This window comes from Tachypleus tridentatus, chromosome 13, assembly GCF_004210375.1.
Source record: "Tachypleus tridentatus isolate NWPU-2018 chromosome 13, ASM421037v1, whole genome shotgun sequence".
NCBI lineage: Eukaryota > Metazoa > Arthropoda > Merostomata > Xiphosura > Limulidae > Tachypleus > Tachypleus tridentatus.
In genome coordinates, this window is record NC_134837.1 from 16,251,723 (window position 1) to 16,273,412 (window position 21,690).

Consider the following 21,690-nt stretch of genomic DNA (forward strand, 5'->3'; position numbering starts at 1 on the left):
ATTACAGCCATCACCACTGTGAAAAACATTATTCTAACCATTATTATTATTAAGGAAATGTTATTCTAATGGTCATTCTGGTTACTTTAGCTATCTCTGCAGGTTTCTTTTTTTGTGTATATATTTATTAGCAATCACTAAAAGTGAAGGTTTAGATAGCAATGAGCAATACTGCTTATCACATTGGAATCACAAATCATTGAGTTATTTACTTTAGATACCCACTTAGTGCTACACAAGGGCTTTTTTTGGGTTGATTCATTGATTGATATAGTGTTTTATGGCACAAAGCAGCTAGGCTATCTGCGCCAAACGTCCGGTAAAAAAAGTAAAAACAATTTAAATGTAGTAAAATACAGAAAAGGAAATGAAGGTAAAACAAAACATCATTGAAAAACAGAAAAAAACATAAAACCAATGCTGACACCTAGTTTACAATGTTAAAGGAGAAAGCAGAGTAAAAAAAGTTGTTAAGTACTGTCTCTAGCATAATGGTAATGATCATAACCTGCCAGGAAGACTAACAGGTAAGTACAAGAACCACCGTCAGTCACCTGAAGTTGGCCTTTCCAGTCCTGGTTATGTGTCATAGAAGCCATTATCAAAATGTAAAATAATAGAAGTTTTAAAAGACATATAGCAAAATCGTAATAATGAGTAGCCAAATGTCCAGTAAAAAGGTAAAAGTAAAGTAAATGTAGTAAAATTTGTAAAAGTAAATGAAGGTAAAAACGAAACAGCAATTAAAAACAGAAAATTGCATAAAACCAATCTTGACATCCAGTCTACAAAGTTGTAAAGGACTTCCTGTAGCAGAATGGTAATGATCATAACTCACCAGGAAGACTAATAGGCAAGTACCAGAACCACCGTCAGTCACCTGAAGTTGGTCTTTCCAGTCCTGTTTTCCAGGTAATGTGTCATTATGGCCAGTACCAAAGGTTTAAAAGACATGCAGCAAAATTGAAATAACAACTCACCAGGACGACTAACGGGTAGTTCAAACTGATAATTCAAACAGCAGCGTTAGTCACCTGAAGTTGGCCTTTCCAGTCCTTGTGTCGAATTATTTAATGTTCTGGCCATTTTTCAATTTCAAATTGAACGAGAGAGATTGAAACTTTGAAAAGGGAAACACAATGAAAAAGGTTTAATGAATAAATATCCAACACTTAAATGAGATTAAAAAGATTAATGGCCATTAAAAAATTAAAAACTTTATCAAGATAGACAGGGTCACCATCACCAATAACACTGTCCAATGTTACAGATAAACCCTGGGAAAAAACATGTTTAAAATCGTGCCGTCGTTGAGAGTCGTAACGATGGCAAGAAAGTAAAATGTGGCTTACAGTGATTTGAGTGTTACACAAACTACACACTGGTGCAACAGTTCCAGATAAAAGAAAACGATGAGTTAAAAAACTGTGACTAATGCGTAGTCTAATTAGAACAACTTCCTCCTTCTGAACCTTAAGGAAGCTAGATGGCCAAAACCCAATATAGGATTTTATTTGAAAAAGCTTGTTGTCATGTTGCTCACTCCAAGTGGACTGCCACCTGGCATGGAGCCGAGCCTTGAATACAGGACCATAGTCCATGTACGGAATAGGCACAGTGGTGATAGTGCCAGAGCAGATAGATTTAGTTGCCGTGTCAGCAAGCTCATTCCCGTGAATACCAACATGGCCTGGTATCCAGAAAAACTGGATAGAAGTAGCAGTTAATGAGAAATGGGTCAGTCGGTTTTGAATATCGTCGAGAACAGGGTGTGAGCCAACATGTAGCGATTCCAGGGCCAGTATAGAACTAAGCAAGTCAGTATAAATAGTGCAGTTGGAGTACTGCTCAGCTTTAATGTGATCCAGGGCAAGAGATATGGCGTACAGTTCAGCAGTGATCACAGAAGCTGTAGAGGGGATTCTGCACGCAACCATTGAACTGCAGTAAACCATGGCAGAGCCCACTGAATTACCTGATTTGTAACTATCTGTATAAATTAGAATGGAATGACTGTTTGAAAGATGTTCATTAAATAAAAGACGGTACTTCCAATTGGAGTATCTGCCTTTTTCAGATGACTGAAAGAAAGGTCACATTTGGGGGCTGTAATAAGCCATGGTGGGATGGGCTGACCTGTGGATTCCGCAATGTTGTCCAAGGACAGACCCAATTCATCCAAGTTGCGCCTGGATGCGAAGGCCAAAAGGATCAATGGCAGATTGTCTGTTCTGAAAAAGTACAGCCCACTGAGGAAGGAAAACACATCCCCAGGTGGGATGCTTTGGTAAGGAACGAAGTTTCAAAGAATATAGTAAAGATAGTTGCAAACGGTGAAGGTGGAGAGAAGGTTCATGAGATTCAACGTATAAGCTTTGAACTGGAGAGGTGTGGAAAGCCCCAGTGCAGAGTCAAAGTCCTTGGTGATGAATGGGGTCCAGCATCTTTAAGGCCGAGAGTCTGGCAGAGCCATAGACCATTGATCAACAGTCGAGTTTTGATCAAATAAGAGCACGATATACCTTTAACATAGAACACCAATCTGCTCCCCTACTGGCGGTAGAGAGGGCACGGTGGATGTTCAGTGCTCTTGTGCTTTTGACCTGTAGCTGCTTTAAGTGTGGTATAAAGGTCAGCTTATGGTCAAAGATAAGCCCCAAAAACTTGGTCTCAGGGACCACTGACAGCGAAACTTCACAAACATGAAGTTCAGGATCAGAGTGAATACCCCGTTGGCGGCAAAAGTGCATGCAAACAGTTTTAGAGAGAGAAAAAATTAAAGCCGTTCACCATAGTCCATTTCAGTACACAACTGAAGGTAGTTTGTCGTTGCCGCTCAATATATCTCATGTTCGACGACTGACACGAGAAGTGAAAGTCGTCAACATACAGCCCATTCGCAACAGTAAGAGGGAGTTGTTCAGTGATGGTATTTATCTTTATACTGAAAAGTGTGACACTCAAAACACAGCCCTGAGGGAGTCCAAGTTCCTGTAGAAAAGAACGGGAAAGTGTCGAACCCACACGAACTTGGAATCTCCTGTCCATTAAAAAATTTCTAATAAACATGGGTATATGGCCACGTAACCCATATGTATGGAGGTCTTGCAAAATGCCATACCTCCATGTTGTGTCATAAGCCTTCTCAATGTCAAAGAATATTGATACAAGATGTTGGCGTTTGAAAAAGGCTTCTCTGATTGATGTTTCAAGTCAAATTAGGTGGTCTGTGGTGGAGTGCTGTCGTCAGAACCTGCACTGGATGGGCGAGAGGAGGTTGTTTGATTCAAGGAACCAAACAAGATGAGCATTAACCATCCTTTCTAAGGTCTTACAGAAACAACTCCTCAAAGCAATTGGACGGTAGTTTGAAGGAATCTTGGGATATTTTCCCTGGCTTAGAGAAAGGTAAAATAATAGCCTGGCACCAGGCATCGGGAAAAACATTCTCCTGCCAGATCTGGTACAAGACAATTAGAAGGACATCAAGAGAAGCAGGAGATAGATGGTGCAGCATGTCACAGTGTACATCATCAGGTCCAACAGATGTACTGGCAGACCGATGAAAGGCCATTTTCAGTTCCACCAGTGTAAAGGGACAATTATAGTCAAAGAGATAGTTCATTCAAAAGGAAAGAGGTGAACGCTCTGCCCAAGTCTTGATGGCCAAGAAAGTGGAGGAACAAGCAGAAGTGCTAGATACCTGGCAAAAGCTTTCACCTAGAGTATCAGCGATGCTCCGGACATCAGCCACCTCCTAACCATCAGAGAGTAAGATCAAGAGAGGGACAGAATTGTAGTGCCCATTGACCTTTCGAATCCTGTCCCATATGACCTTGGAACTGATGGTAGAAGATATGCTAGTTATAAACTGAATCCAAGATTCCTTCTGGCTTTGACGTCTTACCTACCTAGCATGTGCAAGGGCCCGTTGGAAAGCGAGGAGGTTCGAAAGTATGGGATATCTACGAAAAGTATCCCAGGCCTGTTTTTGAGCCCTCTGTGCTAATTGGCAAGCAGCATTCCACCACGGACGAGGATATTGTGGAAAAAGTGTCGAGGTTTTAGGAATACACTGAGCAGCTGCTTGTATAATACAGCTAGTTACCACTGCAACACAGTCGTCTACTGATGGCTGATTCACAATGGCAGGATTAAGTTCTGCGAGAGCAGTGAAAGTGGACCAGTTTGCCTGATTCAGCCTCCATCAGGGCACGAGGGTAGGGTGGCATTGACCACAGCTAGCCTCTCTCAAAAGTATAAGAAAATTATCACTGCCTCGTGGATTATTGTCAACCCTCCATGAAAAATTGGAGAATAATGAAGGGGAGCAAACGGAGAGATCAATAGCAGGAAAGGACTGACAAGGTGCATGAAAATAAGTGGAAGAACCAGTACTGAAAAGAGAAAGGTTGTGATCAGAGAGCATACGCTCTACAGAGCAACCCCTCCCATCAATAACAAAACTTCCCCAGAGAGGATGATGTCTATTAAAGTCCCTCAGGAGTAGAAAGGGAGACGGCAACTGTTCAATGAGAGCATAAAAGTCTGATTGATCCTATGTCTCTCCAGGGGACGGGTAGAGAGTACAAACAGTGATGGTATGACCCAAGGAAACATGGATGGCTACGGCCTCCAAGGGTGTGTTGAGTGACAAAGACAGGGTGGGCACATGCTGATCAACCAATAGTGCCACCCCTCCATGTACTCGTCCATCACACAGCCTATCATTTCTGTACAGAGAAAATTGCCAAATGGTGACTGTATTGGCAGGTTTTAGAAATGTTTCTTGTAAGGAAAGACATACAGGATGGTAGGAAGCAATCAGTGTTTTCATATCATCCAGATTAGAACGTAAACCTCGACAATTCCATTGTATCAAGGTGGCCATTCTTAATGATCGGTAGGCGAAGTGGCTGGAGAACCCTTCTGTTTACGACCATGTCTTTTTTTCCTTACTGTCCTTAGACAGAGGAGGTCAATCAACCTACATGGATCCTGCCCTGGGTCGATTGGGCAAGTCTTTGTAATTGGAAGGGGATTCCAATGACTGAGGATGCGAATGAATGATTGTTTTGCCTCTTGGGGTGGGAGAAAAAGATGTATCAGAAGAAATGCCTGTATCTGAAACTGAAGGATGTAGAACTTGAGGTTTGTTGGAATGTATGGGAGGAACAGAGATGGGTGTGGAAGTCGATTCATCAACCTTTCTAACCATGGAGGTCAAAAGGCTTTTCATTTGTTTGGAAAACGATTCTCTTGGAGGCACAGAGAGATCTGTCTGCACTCCCACTGTAGTTGTGGAACGAAGTGCAGCAGCATTTGTCTGAGATGGAGCGGCAAGCAGCAATTTCTGAGCCTCAGGATAACTAATGTTATGAGTCCTTTTCAAATGCTGCACCTCTTTTTCCTCCAACCATTTTGGGCAAGAATGAAAGTAGGAAGGGTGAGAATCATTGCAGTTGGCACAATGTTGGTCCATGTCACATTCATAGGCATCGTGGTCCTTGCCACCACAACGAGCACGCCAGGGAAACACGACATGATGTCTTTGAGTGACCAAACCTCTGACATTGGAAACATCGGAGAGGGTTTGGAATGTATGGCCATACCCTGCAAATTAGATAACCTGCCTTGATAATGGCAGGTGGATGTGGTGATATTGGTGATATTAGGATATTGGTCAGAATCCTAATTCCATCTTTGTGAGTGGAAATGCGCCTCACTGCAGAAACGCCTTGAGTGGAAAGACAAGCAAGAATCTCTGACTTGGGGACATTCTTCAAATCCCTCTCAACAATAATTCCTCGTGATGAATTCAAGGTAGCATGAGGGGTAACCTCAATAGGTATATCCCCAATTGCCGTTGAATTCAAGAGGAGTTCACTGTGTTGGGTTGTGGATGTTTCAACTAATATGTCTCCAGATCGAAGTTTCTTTACTGAGTTTAGACAGCCAGCAAGACCCTCTAGTCCCTTCTGAATAAAAAAGGGGAACATTTGTCCTAAAGGTTTTTCTGAAAGAGTGTAATATAAGAAAATGAGGTACTTGTGTTACAGATGTTGAAGATTGTTGCTCAGAGTTTTCAAGACGTGGTCGTTTACCTATTGACTGTTTTTTCACTATTTTATTTAAATGTTTTGAAGGAAGATCCATAGGAAAAAAGAAAAATTTCGGTACCCACTGACTCCACCCACCATGGAGCCCTAATGAGGGGATGCACTACAATGTCATGCAAGGACAATGCAGCAATGCCAGGGTTTCGTGAGCACTATACCCAAACACAAGCATCAGGCACAATGTACACAACACCCTTTGAGAACTTCCAACACTGGTACTTGGTTGACTCTAGCCCCAGTGGACCAGCCGAATGACCCAAGGGGGGCCACCCATCTACAGGAATTCAAGGCCAAAGTGGTGTGTTAGGGTTGGACCCCTCAACTACCAGGATCCTCTCCTCTCCTTCACGGGTCACCACGCACAGCAAACATGTGGGTGGATGTTTAGATCCCAGAGAAGGTAACCAGACAGAACAGAACCTTCCCTGGGAGGTCCCCTCACCACGTACAGAAATCCACACCGAGGGGCTTTTTTTGGGTCAAATACTGAACTGACAAGACTAGCAGTGAAGGCAACACCATCATCAACTCTTAGGATACACTTATTGAATAACAAGATTCAACTATCACTCTTATAATGCATCTATAACCCTAAAGTGCAGAATAAGATGTTGCAGCAACTGGAAGGGTACCATGGACCCTTAGAATCTTAGTCAGGAACACTAACTACTAACTGGACCTGGATATGTGGATTCTGTAATTTTAAACACACATTAAATACAGATCACTTGTGAAAACAGCAGCAAATTCTTGATAATTCTGTCACAGACTACTGTAATTGTTTTGCAGCAGGCATTTTCTACAGCTGTTTCCAAAGTTGAAAACAATACTTGAACCATCATATTAAGCTTGAAACTCTGCATTAAATACGGCAAACATTACAACAGAAATTTTATCATTGGTTCCAATTTGACGTTAATATAAAAATGAGAGAAAATTTGAATATATTTTTCTTGAAGTATCTGGAAGAGTGTTTTTTTTTTTTTAAGTGTTTTAAGATTTATGCTGTACATGTATTATTCTTATATGTTCTTTATAAATGTTTGCAGGACTGCACATTAAGGTTTTTTTTTTTTGTTGTTTGTGTAAATTATTTGCAGTATTTTGTGATATGTAACTCTGCAACTTGAAAATATCCTTGACCTGCTAATACTTTTTTCACAATGTAAATTCATACTAGCTGGTTTGTGATGTCAAGCAAATTGATGAGATAATCAGTGAAACTTATTTTTAAATACTCAAAACACACACTGAAAATAACAAATTACAGTAAAATAAACACTTTCTTCTTCAGTTTGTAATATACAAAGCAATTTTGACTTTTGACAGAGAAGTAGAGAAGTTTGTACTTCATTTCACATTTGAAGCTTGAAAATAATTTTTACAAGAGCATAAATGGTTTACAAAAACTTATAACTGTGTATTACAGGAATGAAAAACATGCCTATTAAATGACATCAGTTAAAGTGGCAGTCCACTACTGACCACATCTTAAAATTATTCAAACTATGAAACTTTGTTTACAAAAGCTATACTTGGGACATAATAACCAATAGCTATTATCTAAGACAATCAACATATCAGTTGTATCATAAATGATATACAGTTTCTGAAACATTTGGTGATGATTAAACACAAATATGTTTTAAGATACTAACATTCATTTTAAGCTTTATATAATCCAAAGTTACTAGTCATGTAAAAACATCTGTAGTCTTCTCAATTTTTATGGAATTTATATGATTATCAATTATTTTCAGGTTATAATGTCAGCAGAAAGAGCTGAGTACATATTCAAATTTTTAAAGCAGAGGAGAAAAAGATTTCAAACTATTTTATCCGTTACTCAAAAACAACAAAAAGTAGTCAACAAATGCTGGTATAATCATGCTAAATAAAAGTTTCATATAACATTCAGGTTTTAATATAAAAACCAAAACATCATTCACATTAGAAAAAAATCCCATAAAACATTCCATTACAGAACCTTACTACATCTATAATGCCTAGAATTTCAAAACATCATAAAATTAGCATTGCTTTTATAACAATTTAAAAAACATAAATCTGCAGCTGTTTAGCTTAAAGCTACATTATGTTATTATTAATGTATGAAATTAACACAATTTAAATTCTGCTCTCGTGCCAATATTTAGTTATAGATGAGCCATCAATATAGACTTCATTTAGCACTAAATTACCAACAAAATCATGTGTGATAAAAAAAGCCAAGGAAATATAAAACCCTTCCCAAATACTGGGAAAACATGACTTGCATATTTTTGCATCAGCCTTACCAATAAACAACATTGTGACACCATTTAATTCAGTTTGTAAATAAAGTCAGTTTTCACAATTATATAGTAAAGTTTACTATTGTGTATAAAATTAATATTTCATTTCAACAGAAACTGAACTGTTCTTTAAAGAGATTCTTATAAAGAAAAACAACTTACTTTTATTATTCGATCACCTTCTTGTATTCCCACCTTTGCAGCAGCACCATCTAAAGTGTATATGACATGTAGTTAACAGCTAATCATACTGAGTAACTCTTACATTAACACAGTGATATTGCAAAGAGTTGATCAATCCCTTTCCAAGAACTGATGAATAGCCATAAATATTATTCAAAGTACACAAATTCCAGCCTCCAGTCCAAAACTTTATTGTCACAAATGTTTCAGTCCATGAAGAAAGACAATGGACTTTAGCTTTTTTTTTTCCTTGATGCATCTGTTTAATGTACATTAATGAAATAATTAATGTCATGAAAATTTGTATGGATGTTGAGAAGAAATGATTTCATTACATATGGAACATATTTACCCCTTATACATTAAATATTTGTACTAACATTTGATACAGCCTGTCTGTCTTCACAATATTTGGTAGAGTTTCAGAAAATATTACAAGTATTTTGTACACAAAAAAAATATTTTTTAATGAAAATATGAGTCTGTTTCATTACTAGTTTGAGTGCAAAGTGATTTCATGTTATGATGGAGAAAACTATTCTTCATCCAAAAAATCTTAAATATTATTTCTATAATCTCTAAAACATTAATCAAATGTTTTTTTTCAGTAAGACTTTATATTATGCCACGTTATATACTCTTTAGCTACGTGGGGTCTGTCACTTGACCAACCTCATCACTATCATTAAAAAATTAGGAAATAAATACTGATTATGTTTTTCTCATTCCAGAATGATTATATATTATAATACAAAGATACAAATGTTTACTATAAGTAGCTTAAATCTCATAATGTTATATATATCGACCTTCCAGTCATGCCTACCAAACATAACCTAACTTGCACTGACACAGTGCACATGTGACTATCCAATAATAAAAAAAAACTGACCTTTAGTCTTCCCTGTCTTGAATGTGTTTTAGTGGACTAGTATTTTGTAATATGCAGTCACATTTAAATTAGTATACATAATGTATATACATTATTACAATTTAGATACAAATTATTAAACTTATTAAAATATAGAACAATAAATCAAGGAGTAAAGCACACAACTGCCTCTTCTCACTACAACCTTTGTACTCAATTGTTGCAGGACACAGACTGTTTAGCCTTTTAAAATTTTGCAGTGTAGGATATAAGAAAATTATTTTTAGCTTTATAGATACAGCTGAATAACCAAAAAATCATAACTATGATAATATTCTAGAACTCCTCTGTAATGTATTAAGCTTAGTAACTAAGATGTATTTAGATTTCAAAAAGATATGAAACTTCAAGCATAGTAACAACATAACCTACCTCCTTGAAATCTTTGATCAAATTAATGTGACAGCCTTTTCAAACATTAGAATGGTTGAGAAAACCACTCTGGGGACATTCTAATCTGTCAATTGGTTATTCATGTGTTATATGTTGAAGTAAATGTACATAAGGGACCATTTCCAAAAACTGAAAGAAGTGATCGGGGCCACTGTGTTTGATTTGGTACATAAGAAGAATAAAGTTACGAGGTTCTTATATTTTAAATTGATAATACTAGTAAACCGAGTTCCTAATTTGTACAAAACTATAAACTTATTCTTTTGGTATCACAAACATCTGATTTTAAATACTGTTACATTCAACATACTATGTGATTTAAACAACAATCAATATTTACGTGTTCTATTAATATTTACTTCTAATTAAAGCACATATAATATTAAACTTTGAATTATGATTTCAAATTTAACTCTAAATATACTGACATAAATTCATAAAATCTTAGTTCAAAAAGTTTTGAACACAAATCAACCAATGTGATGGCAATCTCTTTGCCCTGTGACCCATAAAGAAAACTCATTTATACATTTTTTAAGCTGGAAGAATGAGTTAAAACTTAGTTTCAAGGAACAATATTTATGCTTTGTAAAATAGATAAGTCACTAACAAAGTAAAATATGGACTGACAGGTCAACTTCTCCAATTAAGACTAAATGGTATAATTTACTTCTTCTCAGTTATATAATTATACAACCAATGTTTAGTTAACTTGAAATAAACAGTTATATGACATTATCATATGGGTCATTTCAGAAGTCAGGACCTCTTATAATTAAATATATTTGACAAAAACAATAAAAAAATCTTTGGTATGGATTTTCAAATCTTAACCTTAATATTCAAACTTGTTTTCAAACCTTTTAATTTTTTTTAATCAAAGAGGACACCTACAATCTGTTTCACTAAGCCTTAAAACATTTATACCCTTGAAACAAAACACCTTTAACTCTTGTGGGCACAGATAGAAATAAAATTGCATATGTTACAATCTTTGAACACAGTATTATGTACATGATGTTAATGTTATCAAATATTCACTTCATCCTGCACTGGTGATTTAACAGCAGTTTGTGACAGAGTAAATATTATTACAATATACAAACATACTGAAAACCATTGTATATATGCATTTTGGACATTCTGGAGGTAGTGAAAATGTAACCAACTGCACAATGGACAAAAACAGTTATTTTTCACACGGACATCATCTCGTGACTTGTCAACACTATGAGCCAGATTGGCATTCACAGACAAATCCTTTGTAATATATACTATTTTATGTTCAACAGATCTATACATTTTACTCAAAGCTTAAAAAAATTTCAAGTAGATTCACATGATAAATTCATAATACTTAAATTAACCAGAGCATTTTCAAAAACTTGTGTAAAATTACAGTAATTATGCTAAAAATATGAAGAGAAATTGCTTATGTACTTGGATCTAGATAGATGTAAATATCCCATAGTAGGGTCTTGCACAGAGTACTTCAGCTATATATATATATATCAATATGAGAAAGAACCTAACAATATGGGTCTCTTTCAGAATAAATAAGCTACAAATCATGTTTTCAGAGATCAATACAAATGTAACTCACAGTCAGGTCTCTTCTTTAACCATTTTAACCTGCAGACATTTTAAATTTCTTTCTACATTGATACTACATTATATTCAAAACTTAATTAAACCTATTAACTATCAATGTATTTTAATGAAATTATTAAGTATGTTATAACTTAAATATTTATATTATCCAAGTTTAATTTCTTTATTTTAAAAATAAATCTATAATAGCAATTACAACTGCAGTTTTTACTGTCATGTGATATGCCAACCATTACAATTTTCAACGTTTAAGAACTCTTATAGAAACAACTGTGAATAGCACCTATTATGTTAAACTCTAATAAAAGTCCACCATATGAATGCATTTTATTACAATCTGGGAATATTTGAAGTTTTTCTTCCCCACTGGTTGTATGACCTACTAAATGTACATCTATAAATTTTTCTAGTTTTCTATAAAGTTTCCTCACGATATTATACAATCAATCGTACATTTTCACTTGGTTGCACTCAAGTCATGGTATGGGTCTAATTTCATAACAGTCAAGATTTTTTATCTTTGGTTGTTTATCATAATAAACAAGTTTAACAAGTTGTTTATCATAATAACACTGGAACATTTCAACTATATTTGTCACAGTAAATTCTCATTAGGCCTATTATATTGGAAATCCCTAAGAAATTAGATAAAGAATGTAGTGTCAAAAATGTATTAGACCTGATATTAATATCTTATGACTAGTTAACTTTTAAACAGTCTTTTCCAGCTTCTTAAAGGACACATTAAAATAACGGGAATTTTGGAAATGAAACAAAAAACTTAAATATATCTTCAGTTTCAGTAATCAATTCCAATATTATTGTGGTCAGAAAAATACCCAACTTTTTATATCTTACTCAGAATAAGCTTCAAATGATGTACACAGCATAATTAATAACACTAACATTTTTAATATCTATAACCACACATTCATATTAAAAGGGAGTTCTAAGTTAATTGCTTTCATTGGTAACTTGGGTGTACACGTTAAGATACTGTACTTTTTAAATCATGTACGAGGTACATGAAAATACAAATATGAAGATGGAAAGAAATTAATGGTAGTCACACAATTACAATATCACTGTAATACACACACACACAAATTACATAAATACTCAGAATTATTTATTTATAACATCAGCAACTTTTCAAAATGAACAATACAGAATGAATACCGAATCATTATGTTTGCTTAACACAAATTTTCACTTATCATATTGAATACATCCTAGAATGAGTGGTTAGGGTTTCCCTCTTTCATGATTTGAGAGATATGAAAGTGTCTTAATGTTGTACAATAAGTTATATTCACATAAAACATTAATACATCTAGTCACATACTTAATTCTCACCTTCTTTTAGTGACTGAACAAATACAGGATGATGGCCCGATACTGTCAAACCATAGCCATATTCATCCCTCTTTACAACGACTGTTCTCTGAAGCAGCTCCTCTGCTAATTGAAACACAGATTAAATAACCTACAAAAACTGCACGTTAATTATGATAATTCTCTGAAGCAGCTCCTCTGCTAATTGAAACACAGATTAAATAACCTACAAAAACTGCACGTTAATTATGATAATTCTCTGAAGCAGCTCCTCTGCTAATTGAAACACAGATTAAATAACCTACAAAAACTGCACGTTAATTATGATAATTCTCTGAAGCAGCTCCTCTGCTAATTGAAACACAGATTAAATAACCTACAAAAACTGCACGTTAATTATGATAATTCTTAAGTCTGTATAACAAATGTCTCAAAATATTTTATATTTGCAATTTAATTCTGTAGAAGAAAAAAACCAAAAAATTAAAATAAACGAACCACTTCTACCTTTAAATTTATGACAAAATACTTTTGTATTAATATTTAGTGATTTTTGCTTAATTTGTATAAAAGTTGATCAGTTTTATTCCTATAACTAAGAAGCAAAGTTAAGGTTCTTCAAAAAAAAAAACACCCTCTTTGCAGGTTTGTTAGAACTAACTGCTATTTGTTTTAAAATTTAATTTCATCAAAGTCCAATGATGTAAAATAAACAATTTATGTCCTGCAGCCAAAAGACAGATAATTCTCAAAACACAGCCAGCATTAATATATGATTTTAATTTCCATGATTGTAATAAGTGTCACTAGTTAGTTGCAATTTCTCTTGTTAAGTAGGAGAGCCACACATGGACTTGAATACATTTATGTTTTCAAGGATGCTGGGAAATACATTCACTTACAACAGCATAATTCTGCAGTAACAATTACATTATATACAGTTAGGGTACAACCACTAAAGAATAAACAAGTCTCTTTAGAATGTTAAACAAAACTGAAATTAAAATTTATTATTCAATGACAATTATCCCTTTGTGTGCTTAGTTACCAAATGGCTACACACTAATTCAACTGACTTCCTCACCAATGAAAACTGTTTTCAACTGATTAGTGTATTTTCTCGAAGGACAATGTGCTGTACATCTACACATTAACACAGTGAAAAACAGATAGCACTGCCTTCTGTTATGTCTACCTTATAAATGTTGAGTAAATCATAACAAAAGAGGTGAACAAAACAGATCACACTTCTGATGGGATAAACATCATATAGCATTGCATATGCATCATATGAGTGCAATCAAACTTTTGTAAACAAAGAAGGTAAATTTGAGAAGAAAAACATATTTAATGTACAAATTAAAAGAAATTCAAACATGAATTTAAGTTTTATCACTGACATTTGATTATTTTCAGGGCAATGCCATATGACTACAATCTGTATTTTGTAAACAAAGCAGATTAAATTTAAAAAAAGCTCAAAACTCCATCAGCAGACCTAATAAATTTAGAATTTTGCATACAAACAATATTTAATCATTTTATCTAAATTTGGCACAAAAAATTAATAAAATTTAAAATGCATACTTTTATTTAAACTATACAACAAAAAATTAATTTAACAAATGCATCAGAGCTGACTGAAATTCACAGCAAAAAATCCTTGTTTATTCAAAAAATGGTGTATCATGCACAACATGAACCTCTCACTAAATAATTATTTCTCAAAACCCCTCTAAATATATTGCTAGAAGACACATGAACTATTATGCAACTACTGTCTGCATACCATAAGCCACTCCTGCACACTATTGATGCAAATCCAAATTACAAACTTAGCACAAGAAGTTTTTTCTGAAGAAGAAGCAAGTTTTAGCTATCTGCTGTGTCCACCAAGGGTGATCAAAACCCTGATTTTAGCTATCTGCTGTGTCCACCAAGGGTGATCAAAACCCTGATTTTAGCACAAGTCTGAAGACTTACTGCAACTGCTCCACTGAAGGACCAAGTGAAAGCACGTAACATTAGTTACCAATCCCTTAAGTTGGATCATAGCAGTATCAGAAGTACGTTAAAACTGCAACATTGTTTAATATGTATTTAGTCTGAAACCACTCTCATTAAAATTTATTACAAAACCTTACAGCTAACTTTTTGAGCACATGAGAGATTAGATGAACATCTGACCTCAAGTTACATTTGTATTTCAAGAAGTCTCTATGTAAGACAAGATGAACATGGAAGAAATACATAAACAAAACTTTCAAAACATCATGTTGTTATACCACAATTCAATGTTTTAAACTTCATTATGTTTCAGAAATGAACAATATATTTTACTTATTTTGTTTAGCACTGATTATTAATAATAACATTACCTGACTTATCCTGACATAACGAAGGAGGCATATCATTCCTGAAACTTCCCACTCTGTGAACATAGACAGTTTATAGTTGAGTTATGTGAAGTAAGAAATACAACTCCTAAAACAATAAATAACCTATTTCCTAGCTTAATAACTACCTTATATATGTTTTACCATTACTCAGAGGTGTACTTCAATCACTCTTACATACCATTTTCACACGCTCTTACTTCCTCTTATAATAAATCATTTAACCCTATACTTACCTTTTCATTACAAAATATTTATGAAGCAAGTACCCATATCTTTGGTTACAAGTTTGACCTGAACAATGCAGGGTAATGTCCTTCAATAAATGTACAGTAACATCTACAAAGTTCATAGCTACTTATGTGAAATGAGAATAGACAGCCACATAATATTAAAGTTGCACTATATAAAGCAGTGAAAAGTTCCATTTTTATTCAGTATAAATCTTAAATTAATTCTGCTCAGTCTTTCCTCAAATTTAATTTTATGTTCAATACAAACTCAACCATAGTTCCGGACCTAGTAGAAAAACATTATATAGTCAGGCAGTTTTTATGTAGCGTGTTTTATTAGACTATTTGTTCATCTTGTTTATCACCTTTTTTGTTTGTCCATTCTCTTAATTTCACATAGAATAGTGTCAATAAGTTAATTTAGTATTGCTCCTTAATTCTATATCACGATCAATTCTCATTTGATGGACTTAACAACATAACTCAAGTATTTCGAACTGACCTAAGAATACCAAATTACTGATATTGAAAATCTTTGCCATAAATAGCCTGAATAAAAAGTTTGCATGTAGTTAACATACACCGTTATCATTTTTTTCTCTTCTGAATAAAAGATACTAATTCTATTGCCTTTAATCTTCTACAGATACGTTGAGAACGATGGGGGATGATTCTTTTTACTGGAAGTGAGCACTTTCTAAGTCCCTTGAACTGGCGATTGTTAACAACAGGAACTAGTATGAATATCTACAGGCAAGTTATTAATGTCTTACTCTCATGAGCATTTTAACTCTAGACAAAATTCACTGGAACAGTTTCTCCATTTCACGAAAAAGATTTCTTTAATAAATGAAGGATTTGTATTTTCACTATTATAGAATATACCACTTAAAATCTTATTTGTAGTACTGAGAAGAAGGATATAGTTCGATACATAGCCGAGCTTAATTCTTTAATTCTATTCATACTGGCATGGCTGATATGACCAACCCTGTAACCATAAAGTAATCATCATAATTTCTAAACTATAACTTTTAAGATGTTTTATGTTCCTTCATGAAATTTGATACATTTTTAGCATATATTTTAAGTTTGCTATACACAAAAAAAATCAATTTTTAAAAAAAATATTTTTACCAAAATTCTATATGTGAAAATATGGAATTAGAGTGTTAATTGCTCTGAATGCAAAGTGATTTTCATATTAACCCTATCACCATGGGTATCCTTTGCTGCACAACACTAGATTCAAAATTTGATTAAACTTTTTATGTTAGACCAATTAGGATAGCAAAAATCTCAGTTAATAAGCCATATTTTAACAGCATACAAGTTTTTAACTCTACAAGCCAATATTTTAAAAAATCCTAAATTTCCACTAGTGTGACACAACATTTTCTCTTATCATGTCACCAACCCTATTTTACCTACCACCCCAAGAAAAAGTATGAAATTAAACAAATTACTGTATATTAAATCAACACTGCTCAGATAAACCACATTTATAATGACCTTCAAACTTGTTTGGTTACAAAACTATTGAATAGAAACTCAGACCCACCTGTCAGATCCTCTCTCTCATAATTTGTTAATACTTTTACAAACTAAAAGGCCATGCCAGGTCTAACCATAAAAGTAAATAAATGTAAAAACAATGATATTTTAGGTTAGCTAAGATTAGATTAAGTAAAATAAATAATAATTTAGTTTAAAAAATTTTCATGAGACATGCATGCAAGATGCTTGTACCAGTTGTGGTAGCTCAGGAGTAATGAATTCAAGTGTAACGTAAGCTGCATGTGCCCCAAGTGATGCACAACTTACAACAGAATGACCAGAAGTTAGTTATGATTCAAAAGGCAATAAAACAATATTTAATTATAAATATATGTTTACTATTACACACTTAGAGCTCACTTAGAATAAACAAACATAATTTCATGTTACAATATGAAGTCATTCCAGAATGAGGTTACAAACTGACTGATCCCATTTTGAGTTAGGATAATGAAAATAACAGGTAAACTGTTATACTGAAAAAAATGTTTGAATATATTTAGGAAGTCTTAGTAATTAGACAAAGAAAATATAAGATTTTTGAAAATTACCTTTCACACAGACTATTTAAAACAAATATTAAATATAATATTGAACAAATCTTTATTTTACTAAAAATATGATGTTTTGTATGTCTAAGACTTGTAATATCAACTGAAATACTGGCAAATTTTGTGAAGATATACACACTACATTGAAAGTTAGAAATAGTAATTCTATAAAGACTTTAAATTAGTAGAATGATATCACAATTGATTGTTCATATAGACCAAGCCCATGAGAGAGAGTTAAAGATTAAAAATACTTTTCTTCCACAGAAAATTTCCAAATTTCAGTTGCATAACCTTTAAAATCTAAACGAATAAGAAATTATTTTTTCCAGTCAACCATAATATTTTATAAGTTACTTTCTGTACCCTACTCCTATATATTTCAATTAATTTGACTGACCTTGTAGCTGCCATAAAAAAATATAAAATACATGCAAATTACTCTCTTTTCTTTCAAAAATGACTAGAAATCATAACAGAAAGCTACAATTGCTAATTCTGAATAGCTTAAGGCTAGTAACAGTCTACTTATACTTAATTGTTTTATTATCCTTTAAACCAAGTCTAACTAATAATCCTGCCACATAAGATGCAACTCACTCAGCTAACATGCAGCTCATGTTACCTGACTGAATGAAGTAGCACACAAGTTGTTCTCCAGTGTACATCAAAAATTTTTACTATTATTACATGAGATATGATAATGAGAAAAGTACCACAAGTTCCTAAGGTTTGTAATTTAATTACTTTTATAATGGTATATAAGGAACATACACAGAAAAACAAGTACTTACTTCTGACCTCTCAATATTTTTACTGTCAGTTGCTTATGAAAGTTAAAAATTTGTTTTGATGAAGATGCTAATACACCAAGTTATTTCCATAAATACCCCTAAGAATACAAACAATAACCTGAAGAAAGCAAACAATGCACTATAATGACTATAATTTAACTGGTTTCATAACTTGAACAAGACTTAAATGCATTCCCTTTGTTGCTCAATTGGAACACCATGAAATGAACCTTCAAACTGTAGAAAACTGATGATACTTGATACTGAAAACAATTTACAGTTAAAAAATTCACTAGATTAAAACTTTGCTTTTCTTATTGTTAGAATAATTAGGGCAATGTGTGACAAGTTTGTCTGATTATATAGTTTATGACTCCATAAACAAATATGGTTGAATACTACTCAGACTGCCTTAGTGGTATCAATATTGTAAATAGTAATTTACATCGAATTATGTACTCAAGAAAAAACAATAAATAAATTAGAAAAAGGGAAACCTAAAGAATAAATATAATGATTTTCACATTACAGGAGACTGAGGATTTTTAAAATATTTCTTATAAAATTAATAACCTGAATGTCAAATATTAAAATTTTAATATTATGTGACATTCAAATAACATTAAAATTTTATTTATGAACTATGTTTTGATGCAAAGTTTATTTGTGTACACTGAGAATGTAGTAGTTTGCTTAAATTGCGATTGTAACAGTATAAGATTGTAACCTGCACTTTCACCTACTAGTAGCAAAATGGTTTAAGCTGGGTAATAAGTGGAATTTGTTTATCGATTAACAGTCATATTCATTGTGATTACCTTTACCTAACTTATTTTTCTCAGGTGAGATTTTTACAGATGGAAAATAAAAATAGTAATAAATCAGATTAATTTAGTTAGTCACAAATAACAACAGATCATAATTGCAATATCTTGTTTACTTAGATCATATGAATTATCAGAGACAGTAACAATTGGAAATTTTATTAGTTGATTAATTTCATATTAAAAAAATGTAATTGTAATTTCAATTAATCTGTTATTTTACATGGCACTAATCAATGTAACCAATGCCCATAACTGATCAATTACACATTAAGTTCATAACCTAATCTTGTGTTGGAGTACTAATTAAAATTGCAATACTACCTTTAAAGTTTTATTGAAATACACTGTAGAACTAACTATTTGTATCAGCATACAATAGCAAAACTGGATGTCAATAAAATCAGTTTAAAAAGATTAATAATGGATAGAAAATTAGTTTAAGTATACAAACCAATGATAAAATGATTAATGCATAAACATTACCATAAGAAAGGTTTTTCATTATTTTATGCTTATAACATGGCTGGCTTCAGAGAAAACAGTACTTATAAATACTGTTATGATACTGATGTGCTAAGAAACTTGTTTATTGCAAAGGCTTCTCTTATATAAACAGATCTTCACAATCTTAACAAATTGATCTGAATATGCAAAATGACTTGTAGTACTAAAAGGTATAGTTTTAAGCTTGGGGAATAACAACTTAGAAAGTGTTAATATTTATCCTGTGAGAGAACATTACAGTTTAACCAAAAAATAGAAAGATTTTAGATATAATTATTCATGACACAGTTGCTGAGAAGTTTATTTTTGGACCAGTTGTCTTTCAACAACTTATCCAGTCACCCAAGTGTCACCAAACCAATAGTTACTGACTATTAAAAAGGAATCACATGAGGACTACTGGGATTTTCATTAGGTTTATCACTAAAAAAATAAGTGTGTAAAACAACTGGCTTCACTTGTCCAATACTTGAATTCAATTATCTAACAGCTGAATATTATTGGTCAAGAACAGGTTATAGAAAAGCTATGTGTCAGCTTTCTTTTATTCAGTTGTTGTTCCTTGGGGACTGTGTTTACAATCTTGAAATAGCATAACACAGGCATTAACTGTTCTTTAACCCCTTACCCTTTCATTACCTAAATATGTTAAAAAAAAACTTTTAAAATTTAATTTTGTTTGTAAGTATGCATTTAGACAAAATGAAACAAAATATTTTGTAACAGTTTATATTTTTTTATATGAAAAAACATTTATAATAAAAATTATAAACCCAAAATACCTCATGAAGTAGAAGATTATACAATATATCTAGGTTTATCTGTATGAAAGACATATTTTGCAATAAAAGCATCAAATTTGACACATTTGAACTACGCGTCAAAATGCTTATTTTTAGATTGGGAGGAATCAGGAACTTCCCTTATAAGATGCTGAACAACAGGTAGAGGAATGACACAATTAAACCACTCAGTACTGGTCACCAGCAAAACAAGGTGTCTCAATCCTTTGGTTAAAGTGACTAGAAAAGTACTTTGTGATCTTTCAAAGCCAGTACTAGAAACAAGATTATATTTTACCTCACATTTCTGAAATAAACCATTTTAGTTACACCATTTAGTGGTAGTAGTTGCTTAGCTGAAAGAGGCAGAAAATGTAGAAATGTGAAATCATACATTGCCAAGTATTGATTTCATGAGTCACCAGAAAATAGTCTAAACGAGTCTTTAATTGATTCTCTTGACACCTGCTGCAGCTGTACAACTGGATTCAGGATATAGTATGCTCAGGGCTGGCCTTAGTCATTCAGCAGCCGGGATAGATTAAGGGACCCCATAATGAGAAGAAAATTCAGAAGTAGATTAAATGGCATAGCATCGAGGGCCCTTTCATGTGTGGGGCTGCAGGCAATTGCCCGGTTTGCCTAATAGGTAGGACAGCCTATGAATACATTATGCAATGTACTGTGCAAATATGAATATTATTAGTGAAAACAGAAAATTCACACCATGGTTTGCATACAGTATTATTTCTTACAATGTGAAGGACTTCACAGTCAGTTCTGTGAGCACTCTCCTACACATAAGCACAGACCAGTGAATTGAAGAGCAGTTCTCTTGAATTTGTATACACTGTGGTATCCCTTTTTGCAACTATAAGCATGGAGCTCATAGTATGCTTTTGCTACTTCATGAATGGTAGTACACTTTGTGTCATATAGTCAGTCTTTATTCTTTGTACATCCGCAGTTGAAGATGATAGATTCTACGTCTAGTTACTCCTCCCCTGCATATGTAGCAGAAGAATTTCTGATGATTTCTTCATTGGCAAACTCCAGCAACTCATTTCATGCTGCTCAGGTAGTTTTCTTTCCATACCAAACAAAAGCTGACACAGTATCACAACCAGTCACTGCATGAAATATTGAAAGGCCAAAAGGTACTGTCTCTTCCAATAGCAGC

General features: G+C 33.5%; 1 protein-coding gene across 1 annotated transcript in view; it reads right to left on the reverse strand.

Annotated features, from left to right (window-relative positions):
* LOC143240749 (uncharacterized) overlaps positions 1-21,690 on the reverse strand; it is a 145,440-nt gene that overhangs the window by 115,988 nt on the left and 7,762 nt on the right. The window contains exons 2-4 of the mRNA XM_076483711.1: positions 15,245-15,297; positions 12,888-12,992; positions 8,576-8,625 (exon numbers count right to left, since the gene is read on the reverse strand). Of these exons, the coding sequence (XP_076339826.1) occupies positions 8,576-8,625; positions 12,888-12,992; positions 15,245-15,297 (208 nt within the window). The remainder of the gene's footprint in view (positions 1-8,575; positions 8,626-12,887; positions 12,993-15,244; positions 15,298-21,690) is intronic.